This window comes from Pseudochaenichthys georgianus, chromosome 12, assembly GCF_902827115.2.
Source record: "Pseudochaenichthys georgianus chromosome 12, fPseGeo1.2, whole genome shotgun sequence".
In the NCBI taxonomy this organism is placed as follows: domain Eukaryota; kingdom Metazoa; phylum Chordata; class Actinopteri; order Perciformes; family Channichthyidae; genus Pseudochaenichthys; species Pseudochaenichthys georgianus.
The window spans coordinates 29593987-29609320 of NC_047514.1; the positions used below are offsets into that span (position 1 = coordinate 29593987).

Here is a 15334-nt window from a genome sequence, read left to right on the forward strand (position 1 = left end):
AGACTCCCCTGACGGTCAGCCGATTCGTACTTGTAATTATTTCTATCTATAGCCAATCAGATGTCTCCTCAATTCTAAGCCAATCACATGAGCGCGCCCCCACGAGGGTAGATTTCTTGCGTTCATGACGTAGCGCTTCATGTACGCATTTTGTACAGTGTGTATGTGTGTGTTGTACAGTGCGCAGATGCCGCGGACAGACGGGTCTCAGTTGGTTTGATGCCCTTACTTTTAATACTTGCAAATACAACTTTTGGCCCGTAATTTCAATTCCCCATTTCAGCGACCAGAGAGGGGGGGGGGGGGGGGGGGGGATATATCCAGTCTCTGATTGTGTTACGTTATTATGAGAGTGCTCTCATACTTTAAATTGCATATATTTATATAAATATATTTGTGTGTGTGTGTCCGCATCTGTAGCCTGTTATTGTCTCATTATACAGCACTCTCAATGAATTCAAAGTAAATATGTGGGGGAACAATGTTCAGCTGATCTAACAGAGATTATAAAATATGACAAAACACTCGACAGCTGATGCAGCTGTTGCCACGTAATAATGAACGGACGTCGCTTTAATATGACCGCTCAGAGGAGAGGAGTTCTCATTTCTTTAAACGTCTGCTGCTTCCCCTCCTCTCTCCTCGGTTCCCCTCCTCGGTCCTCCGCTCGCATCTCCTGTGGGCGGGTCTAAGTCTCGAGGAGGGGAGTCGAGGAGGGGAAATTTGAGTATTGAGAAGCCTCTAAGGCCATTGGGACGCTACTCAAGATGGCGCAGACAAATCAACTTCCGGTGAGACCGAGGAGCGAGGAAATGAAAAATAAGAGAAGTGAGAAAGGGCCAGTGACAGCCACAACGAATATTTTCCTCAGAGTTCGGTGCACTTCCTAGGGGCTTGGCCGCAGGGGGCGGGCTAACCGTCTGTGCTGTAATTCCTCACGGCGAAGAAGACGCATGAGCAAAAACAATAACACACAACTAGCTGCTCTCGGAAAAACAACTACGAAATACCCCGTATTTAGCTCAAAATTCACATTAGAACACATATAAGCAGAAGGTGTCCGTGAGTGTTGTAAACATAACTCTTCATGGAGGTGAGCTCCGCGCCATGTTGTGTTCTTCACAGCAATAGCATGCCTTCGTGGTTGTGACGCGATACCTAGCTGTCCCGCTAGCTGTTCACTTCCCGCTCTGTGTTTCTGTTTAATGTCACTGCTCCCTGCTAACGCGCAGACATGGAGAGTTTGTACAAGCGCAAAATGTTCGCTTCCATGCGGAAAACCAAAGTGGACGCATCGAAGAAAAAGCAGATCGGCCTGCCTGCTTCGATCCTGGACGACAGTGACGAAGGCTCCTTCACATCCTCCTCCTCCGGATCCCAGTCCGACTTCTTGAGCTCCCCGGAGGAGGATAGCGAGAAGGAGGACCGGGGCCGAAGCGGCTCCGGGGCGACTTCCAGCGATGACAGCCGCTCCGTGACCCGCAGAAAGCGCTCCTTTCTGGGAGGGGACAACAGCTCCTCTTCTTCCAGCCCCGGAGAGGAGGACACAACTAATGATGAAGAGGGGGACACGAGCCAACCGAAGAGGATGTCGCAGCCCAGGAAGCGGATCCGGCTGAAGCGACAGGAAGAGTCCGACTCGGATTGTGTGGAGGAGAAGCAGAGAGAGGAGGCGGAGAAGCTGAAGAGGAGGCAGAGACACAACAAGCTGCTGGCGCTGTCCCGGAGAATGAAGGCCCGGGTCCCGAGCCGGAGGAGGATCCGTCTCTCGCAGGTAGGCTACCTCCTGGACCTCCTTCACACCCAGGGTCTGACTGCAGTTCTGAGTAAAACCCGGTTCAGGTAAAATGTGCGCATAATAATGCTTGTCTATCCTGGGTCAGTTTTACTTTTAACGTGCAGTGAGTGGGACTTGATACAGCTATCACAGGTTAACTAGGAAGAACTATTCAGACCATGCTTTACTGGAGTAAAACTATAGATACATTACTCTCGAAATTACATTTAATTTTTTTCATACTTATTTACAACTAATAGTCCTTCATTCAAAGTCTTACTGAAGTTTAAGTACAAAAGTATTATCAGCAACATTTAACTTAAAGGTCACCTATCATGCAAAATGCACTTTTTATGTCTTTTATACATAAATGTGTCCCCGGTGTGTCAGGAGACTCACAAAGTGTCAGGAAATACAACCCTCTCTCTTTTCCCCCTTACGGAGCGTCCACACTACAGCTCCAAAAATAGCTTGGAGCTGGGCGTGTCTGGAGCTTGGGGATTTTATTCAAGCAACACGACCAACAACCAATCACATGAATCTCCCGCCCCCGACATACAAAGCAAAAACCCCCGGGGATTTTATGCGAGCAATATATATATATAAACTCCCCAAACAGGCGAAAACCTACCAGTTTCCCCCACTGTCTCTGCCACCTCCCTCCATGCCTGGTTCCTCCGGTTTGTATCCCGGTAGTGAAGAGGGTCTGGTCATACAAAACCGGGTGATTTGCTACGGCGATAGTTAGTTTCTCCTCCGACTTTTTTTGAAATATAGAAATGAACGGCGGGATATCTCTCCCAGCTTAGACGCGGTTTGATTGGCTACGGCTTCAGCTGTCAGATTTTGGGAAACGGGATTTGATTGGCTGGCGCTGGCTACTACGGCGTCTCAGGCGACAGAAGTTGGACGGCCCGTCCACACAGCGGCGTGCGCTGACGCTTGCCGGCGGGCGTGTCTGAAACTCGACCAACAACCAATCACATGAATCTCCCGCCCCTGACACACAAGCAGCGGTTTGATTGGCTAGAGCTTGTACTGGCATATGATTCGATTGGCTGACGCCTCGCCGAGGCGTCAAAAGTTGAACATTGCTCAACTTTTGCAGCGAGCCCCGCCAGCTACGCTCCACGTCGCTTCCCACGATGCATTTCGGCTAAAAGTGACGTCACCCCATTCAAAGTGAATGGGGAAGCGTCAACGCACGCCGCTGTGTGGACGGGCCGTTAGACGCCTGAGACGCCTCGCTCTGCTACCCACAATTCAGTTCGGCGAAAAAGCGCGGCTACGTGACGTCACCCCATTGAAAGTGAATGGGCAGAGTGGAGCAGATTGGAGCTTTCGACGCTGTCGACGCTGTAGTGTAGACGGGCCGTTACCCAAATCTCTCAAAATGGGGGTACAACGGAGCTGATCCAGATTTGCTGCGGTCATGACGACATTACTAAAAATGTGGGCTGGCTTTAGACCCACGGGACTATCAGAAACAATGAGCGACATGTTTGTGTACGTGTGTACAATAGGGGTGATCTGTTTGGTATTTTGAGAAAAACACTTCAGAGACATGTTTTGTATAGATTTGGCCCTATAATATATTGCTCAAATATAGCATAATAGGTGAGCTTCAAAGTATAGAAAGTAAAAGTCATCATTGGGCAGAAAAAATTGCCTTATATGTGAAGCATTTTATTGACTTTTTGTAAGATATTTAAATTATCATTTTCTAGTAACATTTTTAGAAATGCATTTTGTTAAAAGTAGTCCTTTTATGAGAGTAGTTGCTTTTACTTTGAAAACATAATAGTGTCATCCTGAGCCTACTTTAAAAGGATATAGGTACTTTCTAGGGTTTCTATTTTTTTCTTTATGTTTCTAACAAGCTTTTTGCTGAGGCACCTGTCAAGATACCGTTTTTATTTAGAAGTGTTGGGAGAGGTTATTCCATATAAGGGTGTAGGAAAAGGTCCTTTGGCCTCCTGAATTCTCCTACCTAAACTTCCCCAGTGAGGTGGCCAATACACCGTGTGCACAATTATTAGGGATGCACGATATTGGTTTTTTGAAACCGATACCGATACCGATAACTTCCTGCTTCTCAACACCGATAATAAAAAAAAAATTACGCCACTAATTATTTTAACGCGATTAACGCATGTGTATTTTTTTTACCTTGGCCGCCCCGTAGTTTCAGAGCGCATCGAGTTTAAAATACCATCTACAAGCTGATGCTGACAGCCCCGCTCCTGTCGCCCGCTTGTGGCAGACCACACTTCCACGCTCACCGGCAGGCACCGACTGGCCATCGGGAGGACCGGGAGGGTGTGTGTGTGTGTGTGTGGCTCGAGCGAGAGAGAGACCTTACGTGCATTGTTGTTGTTAGCATCTGGTGCTAGCTAGCTGCGCTAACGGATATAAGGAGCGACATTTCGCCACAACTGCGCCGAGCACTTGACTTGATGCAGGAAGCAGACAGCAGGACATTGTACGAAAAGTCAGCACACTCAGCAACATGATTGCAGCGTCCAGGCAGCTCCGGTTCGAGCATATGCCTTAGGGCTGTGCAATTAATCGTATTTTAATCGTATTTTAATCGTATTTTAATCGCGATTACGATTATGGCGTGCAACGATTATGAAAACAGCATAATTGACAAAATACGATAATTTTGCTGGGTGCGCTTTCGCCCCTCCCTAAAAGCCCACTCGGCCACGTGGGAGTGACATGTGGTGTGAGTGTTCAGCGCGAGCGAAGATGTCAAAACAAGAGCAGCAACTCGTTAAAAAGAAGGGTAAAACTATTTCCACTATTTGCAAGTACTTTGTCATTACGTTTCACATCGCTAAAGATGTGCCCAGTTAGCACTGTTAGCAACCAGGGCTTTAAGCAACTTGTCAACACGTTGGACAAGCGTTACGCGATGCCGTCTCGGTATTATTTCAGCAGGTCTGCGCTGCCTGCACTATATGACAAATGCCGTGGGGAAGTTGAGAGAGATGTGGCTTCAGCTGACTACTTTGCTACCACAACAGACCTATGGTCGAGCCGAGGGGTGCCCAACCAGTCGATCGCTAGATGTGTCTAAAAATAGAACAACGATATTCTGTTTTATCGTTAATGTCCTGTAACGTAATCTTCCTGTGCCAGAATAATGCACTTGAACGCATCAAAGCTTTGTGATTGGCCGGCGTCACCCCATGTGTCGGGCGTGGCTGAGGGTCTTCAGTACAGGTGGCTTGTCACCTGCCTGCGCTCATCTCTGAAACCAGACCATGTAAACAGGCTGGTGCTTCTTGCAAAACATCTTTAAGAGATGACATGAGCAGCCCTACCAGCATTTGCCATGGTGGCCTAAACATTTTTATTTGGTCTTAAATTGTAGTTCAACATTTATTTCCTGTTACTTCTGGACCATGACGGTTGGCCAGCCTTCAACGTTAAACTGAGTGGAATATGTTGAATATGTTTTACCAAAATGTTGGCTATATGTTAAGGAGTGTTCAGTAGGTTGTGACAGTGCACTGCATCATATTTGATTTAATTTATTTTGGTCTAATTTATTTGTATTTATCATATTAATAATGTTTAGTATGGTTTTGGAAGTGCTCTCCAACATATTTGTTGATCTTGTTTATTGGTAAAATATTATTTGTTTTAAAGTTCAATAAATGGTCAATGAATAATCGTCAAAATAATCGTAATATCAATTATTGACCCAAATAATCGTGATTATGATTTTTGCCATAATCGCACAGCCCTAATATGCCTTGAGTTGCACATAGCTCCAACGCGCGCGCAGACACACACACACAAAAATACACTTTGTATTGTATTATTGTCTTCGTACGCTTTTACCACACCATCGTAGCGATGGCGATGTTTCAGGTGACTGATCAGGTTCGAAGTATTAGGGAGCGCTGGATTTGTGAAGAACTCCCCTCTTCCTAAACCACTAATACCACAGTACTGGCAAAACGGGAGGAGCCGAGTGAAAAACAAGCGCCCCTCATCCCAATCCACCCACACCGCAGTATTTCTTTCTTTTTTTTTACCCAAAAAATATATTGTATATTATCGGGGCTATTAATACTGGTATCGGGTTTATCGGGATGACGTCATAATTCCTAATATCGGACCGATAATTATTGTCCAGCTAGAGGTGGAAAAAAGCAGTATCACGATAGACGATATTTATCACGATATTTTTTCATGTCGGTTATTATGGTTATTTTTCAAGTTACTTAACAGTACAACCACCTAAAAGGTAACAACAACTAAAATAGAAGAAGAAGAAGAAGTAACAGACCAAAATACCATTTCAAGCTGGTTTTAATTCTGCAGTGAATCCCTGAATGAACAATTCAACAGGAATGTTGATATGGCTTCCTCAGTGTTCAAGTAGGTAGGCCTACACCTACACAACAAACGTTAACACTGGTTTCTTCACCAAGTAAAGTGCACTCTCTTGCTAAATAAAATAAAATATTCAAGGCACAGTTTCTCAGTATAAAAATGCACTTTCTGTTTTAGGCAGCACTCGCAGTGATGTAACATCAATACACATGAAAAGGAGAGTAAAACATAACTAAGTAAAACATAAAACACCAATGAGGAAAAGTCAGTGCCAAACAATTAAAATGTAAACTTTAGACTTCAAGTGCAATCAAAGACTTTAACATAACTGAACATCTGTTTCAAAAGGGAAACACAATATAAATACCTTATTGATCAAATAAAATATAAGCCAACAGAATCAACCAAAACAATAAATGAAGTGCAGTACTGTCTGAATCCTGACTAGACACTAGACAGCTTGGTTTATCAGTATGTAGTTACTTCGGCATCATTTTGAAACGTGTATTACAATTAAATCACGGTAAAATAGGTTAATTTTGTCGTAGTTGGTTTCCACCACAGTATTTACATGGATATAAGCCCCGCCCCCTCACCATCACGTCCTCTTTGAATGACAGGAGTAAACAGCTGACAGCCGCGGTGAAACTCCAGCGGTTAGAGCGATGAGAATATTCGCATCGTGTCCGTTGTGAACGCAGCATAATGCAGTTCAGAAACCACTGTTCTGACGCTTTTAAAGCAACTTCGAGATTTTAACAGTATGAGGGGCATACAGGCCATGGTGGCCGTAGGACGTACAATTATTTTCGGGGCTTTACGGCCAGACCGAGGGGCAATGACGTGACATGGCATGGCCGTCATGGCCGCCGTGAAAATCATACCCTGGTGCACTCACAGTGAGTGCACATTCTATGACTGAGTGACTCTCTGTATCACGAGCAGTGTTGGGCAAGTTACTTTTAAAAAGTAACTAGTAATAGTTATAGTTACTGCTCTCAAAAAAGTAACTAGTTACTTTATTAGTTACTAAATTATAAAAGTAACAAGTTACTTTACTTTAAAAATAATAACAATTAAAACAGTTAATTTCGAGCCCTGATATCTTGAAAAACACAGGTTGAATGATTGAGAAGCTTTGCAGAGAGTATCTGCTCAGGTGTGTGGTGTTTGTACCAGCTGTGTTATGGCCACATTGCTTCCCTTCTGATGAAACAATGCATTCGCTTTTTTTCTCCGCCTCATTGTAGTGAAAATGGGCCCAAATATCACATAGTTTCTTTCTCCCAAGCAGTGGTGGCTTTAGACTTTTTCGTTGTCAGTCATTTTGACGGACAGGATCGTAACATTTCCGTCATAATCCATTATTACCCGTCGAGTGCATAATTTATCACTCACTCGCGCTGACGGGGGGGGGGGTATTCGGTTAACGCGAGTGCGACCACTGCTCCCAAGCCCTGTTGTTGCCATTTTATTTTCTGTTGAATAAGGTTAGTTAGACCATGAGTTAGTTAGACACGAGTCTTTCACGTTAACAATGTGCCGCTGCCCGGTGTAATTCAAATGTACCGCCGCGCGCAGCACAGACACAAACAGCTGCTGCCCTGCCGCAGCACCGGAAATGGAACTGCTGGGAGAAAAACTGACTGATCAGAGATGTAAAGTTATCTTTGATAATATTTCGTCTAGTTTTTATTTATTAAACTACATTTTTTTTAACGATATTGCATGATGATTTCGTTACAGTTATTGTTTACTGCCGTCTCGTCATCGTCTCGTTTTCGTCATGGGAAAAAAGATCGTTGACGAACATATTTCGTCATAGTTTTAGTCAACGAAATTAACACTAGTGTTGGCAAGTGTTTGTGTGTCTGTATATTTTCCCCATAAGGCAAGACCCGCCCAACTCTGTCTCTGATTGGCTTACCCTGAAATGTTACCCCACGTTAACCAATCTTCACTCCTCTCTGGTTACTTTCACTTTTCCATGGTGCTGTGAGAGGACATCACTGTGTTCGCCTGTAAGCTACATCCGCAGGGAGATTCGGTTCCATCATATAATGTAACGCAGTAACGCACCCATTTAAATCACAGTAACTATAACGGCGTTACTGAATAGGTAACTAGTAACGTTATTAGTTACCGCAAAAGGTAGTTGCGTTACAGTAACGCGTTAGTTTGTAACACGTTAGTCCCAACCAGAGATGGGGACTCGAGTCTGCGACTCGGACTCGAGTCGCACTTAAGTCGCACACACAGAGACTTCAGACTTGACTTGGACTCGTGACCAAAAGACTTCAGACTCGACTTGGACTCGTGTGTTGGGACTCGTGAACAATCATTGTGTTTTCTATTTTTGGCGTATTAAAGGTGGGGTAGGTACATTTGAGAGAAACCGGCTCGAGATCGCTAGAATTTGAAAATACACAACCGGAGATAATCTGCTAGAGGCTGCTACTTCCTTATAGAGCCCGCCTCCTCCAACACACACGAACGCGCACATGACCAATGAGGGCACGAGATAAGTTTGTGCCCAGATGGAAGGCTGACAGGCAGGTAGGCCATCCAGTTATTTTAGCCGGGCTCATTACGCAGACGTGCGCGCCTCTGTTACTACCTCGTAGTAACACAATGGCGACCGGCGGCACACCTGCGGCTGTACCGCTTGTAATTAGGTTCAACTACAAAAACTTCGAACAAAACGCCGGCGGCACCAACAAAAGGAGCGCACACTGCAAAGTCTGCAATATCAAAATCAAGGATGCTGGCGCAACAACGTCGAATTTCATCAGCACTTGAAAACTCACCCGGAGAGGTCAGTCACATTAACGCATATGGACGGTTAGCAAACATGTTTAGCTCAGCATCAGCTATGTAATGTTAACTGATTTCTGATTCTGAAGTGTTTTGCTTATAAGTTGTTTGCATTTAGCTAAAGTGTGATGTTTTCCTCATATTGTATTGCAATAGCCTGTTTAAAGTGATCATATAACAAACAACTAATCAGTACTGATACTGTATGCTAATAGATATAGGAGTGATAATAACACAGTACATGCTTTGAATTTCTTAGATATAGCGTGCAGTATTCTTAACAGACTGGATAGCAGCAGACAATAGAAGGCTTATTACAACCAGAAGAGACATGAGACTTTTATTTGTTAGAGACTTGACTTGGACTCGTGACCAAAGACTTGAGACTTGATCAAGTCTCACCCCACAAAGACTTGAGACTTGACTTGGACTCGTGACCAAAGACTTGAGACTTGACTTGGACTTGCAAAAAAAGACTTGTGAACATCTCTGGTCCCAACACTGATCACGATAGATATGATATCTCTAAAAAGGCATATCGTGGAGACCTAATATCGTCTCGACGATATATATCATCATATCGCCCACCCCTATGTCCAGCTGCAGGTGGAGAGGATGGGTAGAGTGCTAATCTCCACCACAGCTTCAGACCCCATTTACACGCAAACGCATACGAAACAAACCGAATACTATATCAAACAAGTATTCCGTTCACACGAGACCACTCTGGAGTGCTGGAGACGCTGTAGTACATATGCCGGGCCTGCAAGTGGCGCTGTACTTCCGCCACAAAATACACCAAAAGCAGCAAAGAAGACCCCCGAGCATGGTTGCCATGGTTGCCCTTCTGTTTATGCCCCGCAGTGGATTTAGCAACATGTAGTTCATGTAATTCTCCATGTCCACTTGTTGCTGATGGTTGTGGTAGTGGAGCTGTCTATTTTGAACTAACATCTACTGTCAGTAGCTACTGCTACTGCTACTGACCATGCTACAGCAGTGAGCAGCAGAGGTGGGGCTATGGCTTCATCGTTATCAGGAAATGATCGTATAGGGCAGGGGTGCCCAACCTTTTTTGAACCGAGAGCTACTTTTAAAGTTGCCAGTCTGCCGTCTTTGAAAGACTTCATGTGTTTCACAAGAACGTGACTGACACGATGAGATGCTCTGGCAGCAGCCTTGCTCTTGTTGTTGGGCCTGGTGGAAATGGACTGCTGTGCATTTAGCTGTCCTTTCAGGCCCCTCCCCTTTTGGAGCGTAGGGCAGAATTAGGAGGGAATTCCGTCTCCTAGCGTTTGTGCACTATTTTGAAATGCCGCTCCTAAATGACCCTTCTTCGATAAAGCCACGCTCGCATTGCAGACGAGACAGATGGACTTTGAATTGGAATAGACTAAAATAATCATTCTCCCACTCGGAGTGAAAATTATATATTTTGGGCTTTGTTGCTTCTGCCATGATTGCGGTCTTGTGTGTGTGCGGACTGTCCTGTTGACACGGAGAACGTCAGCTAACTAATGCCCACTGCCCACCAGCCACGCCCCGACACATGGGGTCACGGCCAGGGCCGGACTGGGACAATAAGTCAGGCCGGGAATTATACACCCAGCCAGGCCACTACCAGTTTTCTTTTGTGCCATTTTCCTGGATTTATTTGTCAATATTTACAGCGTTGCTGCCCATAGTGATAGCCCTAAACTTTAAATCTACTACCCCAGATGCATCGATCTGGTGCACTTTGAGGGGGAAATAAAGAGACTACACCCATATGAAACAGAACTGTATACATTTAAATAATCATAAAATCATAAAAACATGGCCATAACCAATAACACACCATATCCAATATGAAAAAACATTGAAACTTGTTTATTTGTTTTTGGTTCATTTATAGTTGTGAGTGTGTCTGGGCTCCTGAACCAGCCTCTCCTGTCTCCCCCCTCTCCCCCCTGCTCCTCTTTGACAGCAGCAAAGACTAGTTTTAGCTCTCAACAAGTTTTAAAAGTTTATCTTACCTTTTTTCACCTAGTTAACGTTTTATTTGTATTATTCATGCATATTTTGCCAGTAGAAATACATTGCTTTTAAAATCGTGCTGTGCAATACGAAAAAAAGGGGCAAATGGTGTTGGTGAACACGAAATGCCGTAAGACTGGGTTGTTCCATCTGAGTGTTGAGAGCTGTATCCGTAAATCCACGTTGCTCTCAACGGGCACCAGGTTGATGCATTTCACTTCAACATTTACAAAACACATGTTGTGGGGCTTGAAAAGGCCACCAGCTCAAAGTGGGGAATGACAAAGAGTTTGAGAACCACTGCATTGTTGGGACATCGGCTGATGTTAGTCCTATTTACCACCGGCACATCGGTAAATAAGGTGCCATTCGCCGATGGCAGCCGCCCATGTTTATGTTTTGCTCGGTGACCGGGAGAAATTGCACTAGCGTGGTTGTTATTAAATCTGACGGACAAAATCTGAAGTCCGGCATCATTTTGAAGGATTAGAGCTGTGACTGTGGGTCTGCCGTACTTTAAAAGTAATCTCCTCCGTAAGGCGCTGCTGCTGCAGGGGGTACATGCTGCAGGGGGGCACATGCTGCAGGGGGGTACATGCTGCAGGGGGTACATGCTGCAGGGGGGTACATGCTGCAGGGGGTACATGCTGCAGGGGGCACATGCTGCAGGGGGCACATGCTGCAGGGGGGTACATGCTGCAGGGGGCACATGCTGCAGGGGGTACATGCTGCAGGGGGTACATGCTGCAGGGGGGTACATGCTGCAGGGGGGCACATGCTGCAGGGGGTACATGCTGCGGGGGGTACATGCTGCAGGGGGTACATGCTGCGGGGGGTACATGCTGCAGGGGGCACATGCTGCAGGGGGGTACATGCTGCGGGGGGTACATGCTGCGGGGGGTACATGATGCGGGGGGTACATGCTGCAGGGGGGTACATGCTGCAGGGGGGTACATGCTGCAGGGGGGCACATGCTGCAGGGGGTACATGCTGCAGGGGGTACATGCTGCAGGGGGGTACATGCTGCAGGGGGGCACATGCTGCAGGGGGTACATGCTGCAGGGGGCACATGCTGCAGGGGGCACATGCTGCAGGGGGCACATGCTGCAGGGGGGTACATGCTGCAGGGGGCACATGCTGCAGGGGGCACATGCTGCAGGGGGCACATGCTGCAGGACTTCCGCCACATGGAGCGGGTGTCTGCAGGATCGGTAAATGAAATCCAACATTGGATGTTCTTGGGAGGCTGTTGTTTATATTTGTGACTTTGTCATACTGCTGCTACTCCCGGTAACTTCCAGACACTTTCTACGCCCGCAACATGTATGTGTATGTCAGCGTTTAAGCCATTTGATTATATTGGCTCTAATTCTGGAACAACCTACTCCTCTCACCATCAACTGTTGTTGCTCAGGTTAATTGTTGCAGCTGTTGTCGTTGTCGGCCAGCTAGTTGTTGGTGCCTGAGCTGAACCGGTTCCCGGGGCCGGGCCACATTGGACACATGAACCAGCCCTGGAACCGCTTTGGCGGAGGTCTACGATCGGATCGTTAGTCTGTTTAATATCATAAACGTGTCTATATGAGACGGCAACAAAACAACCTACTTTATCAAATCAAAAATGACGTATGAAAGGTAAAACATATTATTATGGGATTGACAGCAGGTTTAAAATATTTATTTCTAAAGACTTGAAAGCTCCCCCACTCTAGCTGTGCTGTTATGATGTTATAAAGGTGTATCTTTTAATAATCCACTCGAGCTAACGGTCTGAACAATTCCCAAAACATAAACTGCCATTGTGTGAAAACCATGCCACCTATATTTCATCTGAAGAAGTCCCAAGTCTGGAGAAACGTTTCACTTGTTCTTCAGGTGAACATTGCTTTGTGCTTTTGACCTCTGCTCACCGCAATGACATGTGTTTGGATTTTCAGAGTGCAGACGATGGGGAAGAGTCCAAAGAAGGTGAAGATGAAGCTGGAGGGGAGGAAGAAGGAGGTGCAAGAGATAACAGCCACACTAAACCGGCTGCAGGAGGCGGAGAGGAGGAGAAAACCACAGAAGAAGAGAAAGAAGAAGAGGAGGAGGAGAAGGACAAGGGGGTGAAGTAGATTCACTCCATGTGGAAAAACAGAGAAGGGTTTGAATGTGAAAAACAAAATACCTAAACCATATGAAAATTACTCATTACTGTCAGTTTGTACATGTTTTTTTCACTGTCTTATCTCGTTGCTATAGAAACAGACATTGGTGGCATGTAACAAAAAGATGTGCAGATGATTTAGAGAGCTTCGATGGGACATTGTGGCTCCTGGTTCAGTATCTGATGATGATGATGATGATGATGATGATGATGATGATGATGATGATGATGATGATGATGATGATCAGTATCATCTGGTCATTTGTCATGTCAATCCTTTTTATTTATATATCCCAAAACAAGTTGTTGATCCCAGATAGACGTCAGACACCGATGTTCCATTCCATAGTTACCATAACACACCAGCGGTTGTGCAGCTGCTGGTAACGGAGGCTCTAGAAGGTGTTGGAGCTAGCCATAGCTATGTGTTGTCCCCATATGGATAGGGTATAGTCTCGTTGCCAGCTCATGGAGTCCGAAAGTGAACATTGAGTAATCCAAAGTGTTGTGTGAGAAATGTATTGGAGGCTCCCCAGCACACAGTCGGATGCTAACCTGCATATTTTGGGCAATTTGCATGATTAGCATAAGTTGCGTTAATTACCAATAATTAGCAATATAGCCTAAATTGGTGTTGGGGGTTATTGAGGATGCTTAATCAATGTCTGAAGATCAAAAATGGCAGTATTTTTAAACAGAGGATCCCAGTATTTGTACTCTCGATGGGCTGATTGTGGGTCTATCTGGAAGATCTAGGGGACTCCTCTTCCCCGTGTGCTCCCTCTATCCAATGGTTGGGACACTCCTCAGTCGAAAGATGCCACTTTTCTGCCATTTTTTACACTAGAAAGGTCAGAAATGGATCTGCATCCTCAATATCCCCCAGAACCACTCCAACATTGATCAATTGGGCAAGCAATGTTTTCCATATAGACTATAATGCAATGAGATGCTAATTATGCAAAAATCATGAGGACAAAAAAAAGGTGACACATCTTTGTTCACACTCATTTCTCAAAAACAAGATTGAGCTCTCGCCCAAAGGAGTGACACGCTGTTGGTACCAGGCAGCAGATCAGCAGCACAGCACTAAGGACTCCAGAGGCGCTACGCCCGTCGACGGACGCTGACCCTCATCTGGACGTGAATCTCACCATCATAAACACTGAGCTTTAAACCGTTTCATTATTGTTAAAAGTCAAAGGCAAACACTGGGAGAGAAGTCGACTACGAGTCCCAGGGAACATTGCTGTCAGAGACATCGAATAAGAAGGCTTCACAGGTCTGGAAGAAGAATGGCAGCTGAGGCTTCTGGGTACTGTAGTATTCAGAGATATTCAATATGTCCAGTCCAGAGTACTCACATTCTCCTCCTCTTTCATTACTTTATAGTTCAAATGAATGCAAACTGGTTTTTCCAAAAGATAGAACTTGTGATGTCAGTTCAGGCTCCTTGCCTGTGTCAGCAGCTGATGTAGACGACATGATTTCAGACGCACATTTAAACGCTGTACAGAAGCCTTTTAAGTGTTACACTTTACAGGCAATGTTTGCTTTTGTTGGTAGTTGTGTCCACCTCCTCCAGGAGTTCTAGACATCTGAGTTAGCAGCTACTGGCTGATAGAAGATTCTGTAATGGTTGGATTTGCTGATTTCTTTCTCTTCTATTTTGTTGTAAACAAATTAATTATTAATTATTGGGTTTTAAACTGTTGGTTTGAAGGAGGAAGACATTATAAGAAGTCGCATTGGGAATGTGTCCTTTACATTTTTAGTATTTCCTGATATTTAAAAAAAAAAGAGACAATTAATTGATAATTTACCAACAAATTAATAATGGGAATAATCTTTTGTTGCAGGCCTGGGTGAACACCCAAACTGTCTGAACACACTGAGTGTTTGGGCTCTGATAAACCTCGACAGTGAGCACAGATGTTTGTTTTTGTTTCAGAACAGCATAATAAAGACAACCTACTGGCTTATTCTGGGGTTTCCACTGCACGTCACACTAGAGTTAAAGTTTAATTTACCAACGGCTGAAAGATGATCAAAGAGTTCAGACTGACCCCAAAACCTTTTACAATGAATTTGATATTGTCCATTAAAATGTTATCATAGTTGACAAAACAATTTGACAGAACTATAACAAAAATAATCAAACAACTACAAGTGTTTGTTGTAGACATCAGATATTCTGGAAATGTCTCTCAAATGCATTGCCGTTATCTTTT

At 44.9% G+C, this 15334-nt stretch overlaps 1 protein-coding gene across 2 annotated transcripts; it reads left to right on the forward strand.

The window, feature by feature from the left end:
- The first annotated feature begins 402 nt into the window (after positions 1 to 402).
- On the forward strand, positions 403 to 15109 carry LOC117455936 (uncharacterized protein DDB_G0286299-like). Of its 2 annotated transcripts, none has more exons than XM_034095582.2 (2): positions 403 to 1842; positions 12895 to 15109. In XM_034095582.2, the coding sequence occupies exons 1-2, from the start codon at positions 1235 to 1237 to the stop codon at positions 13064 to 13066; spliced, it is 780 nt and encodes a 259-aa protein (XP_033951473.1). In that variant the 5' UTR covers positions 403 to 1234; the 3' UTR covers positions 13067 to 15109. The 2 variants fall into 2 exon arrangements, with proteins under 2 accessions (XP_033951473.1, XP_033951474.1); XM_034095583.2 differs by having other exon boundaries at positions 414 to 1774; positions 12895 to 15085.
- The last annotated feature ends 225 nt before the right edge of the window (positions 15110 to 15334 follow it).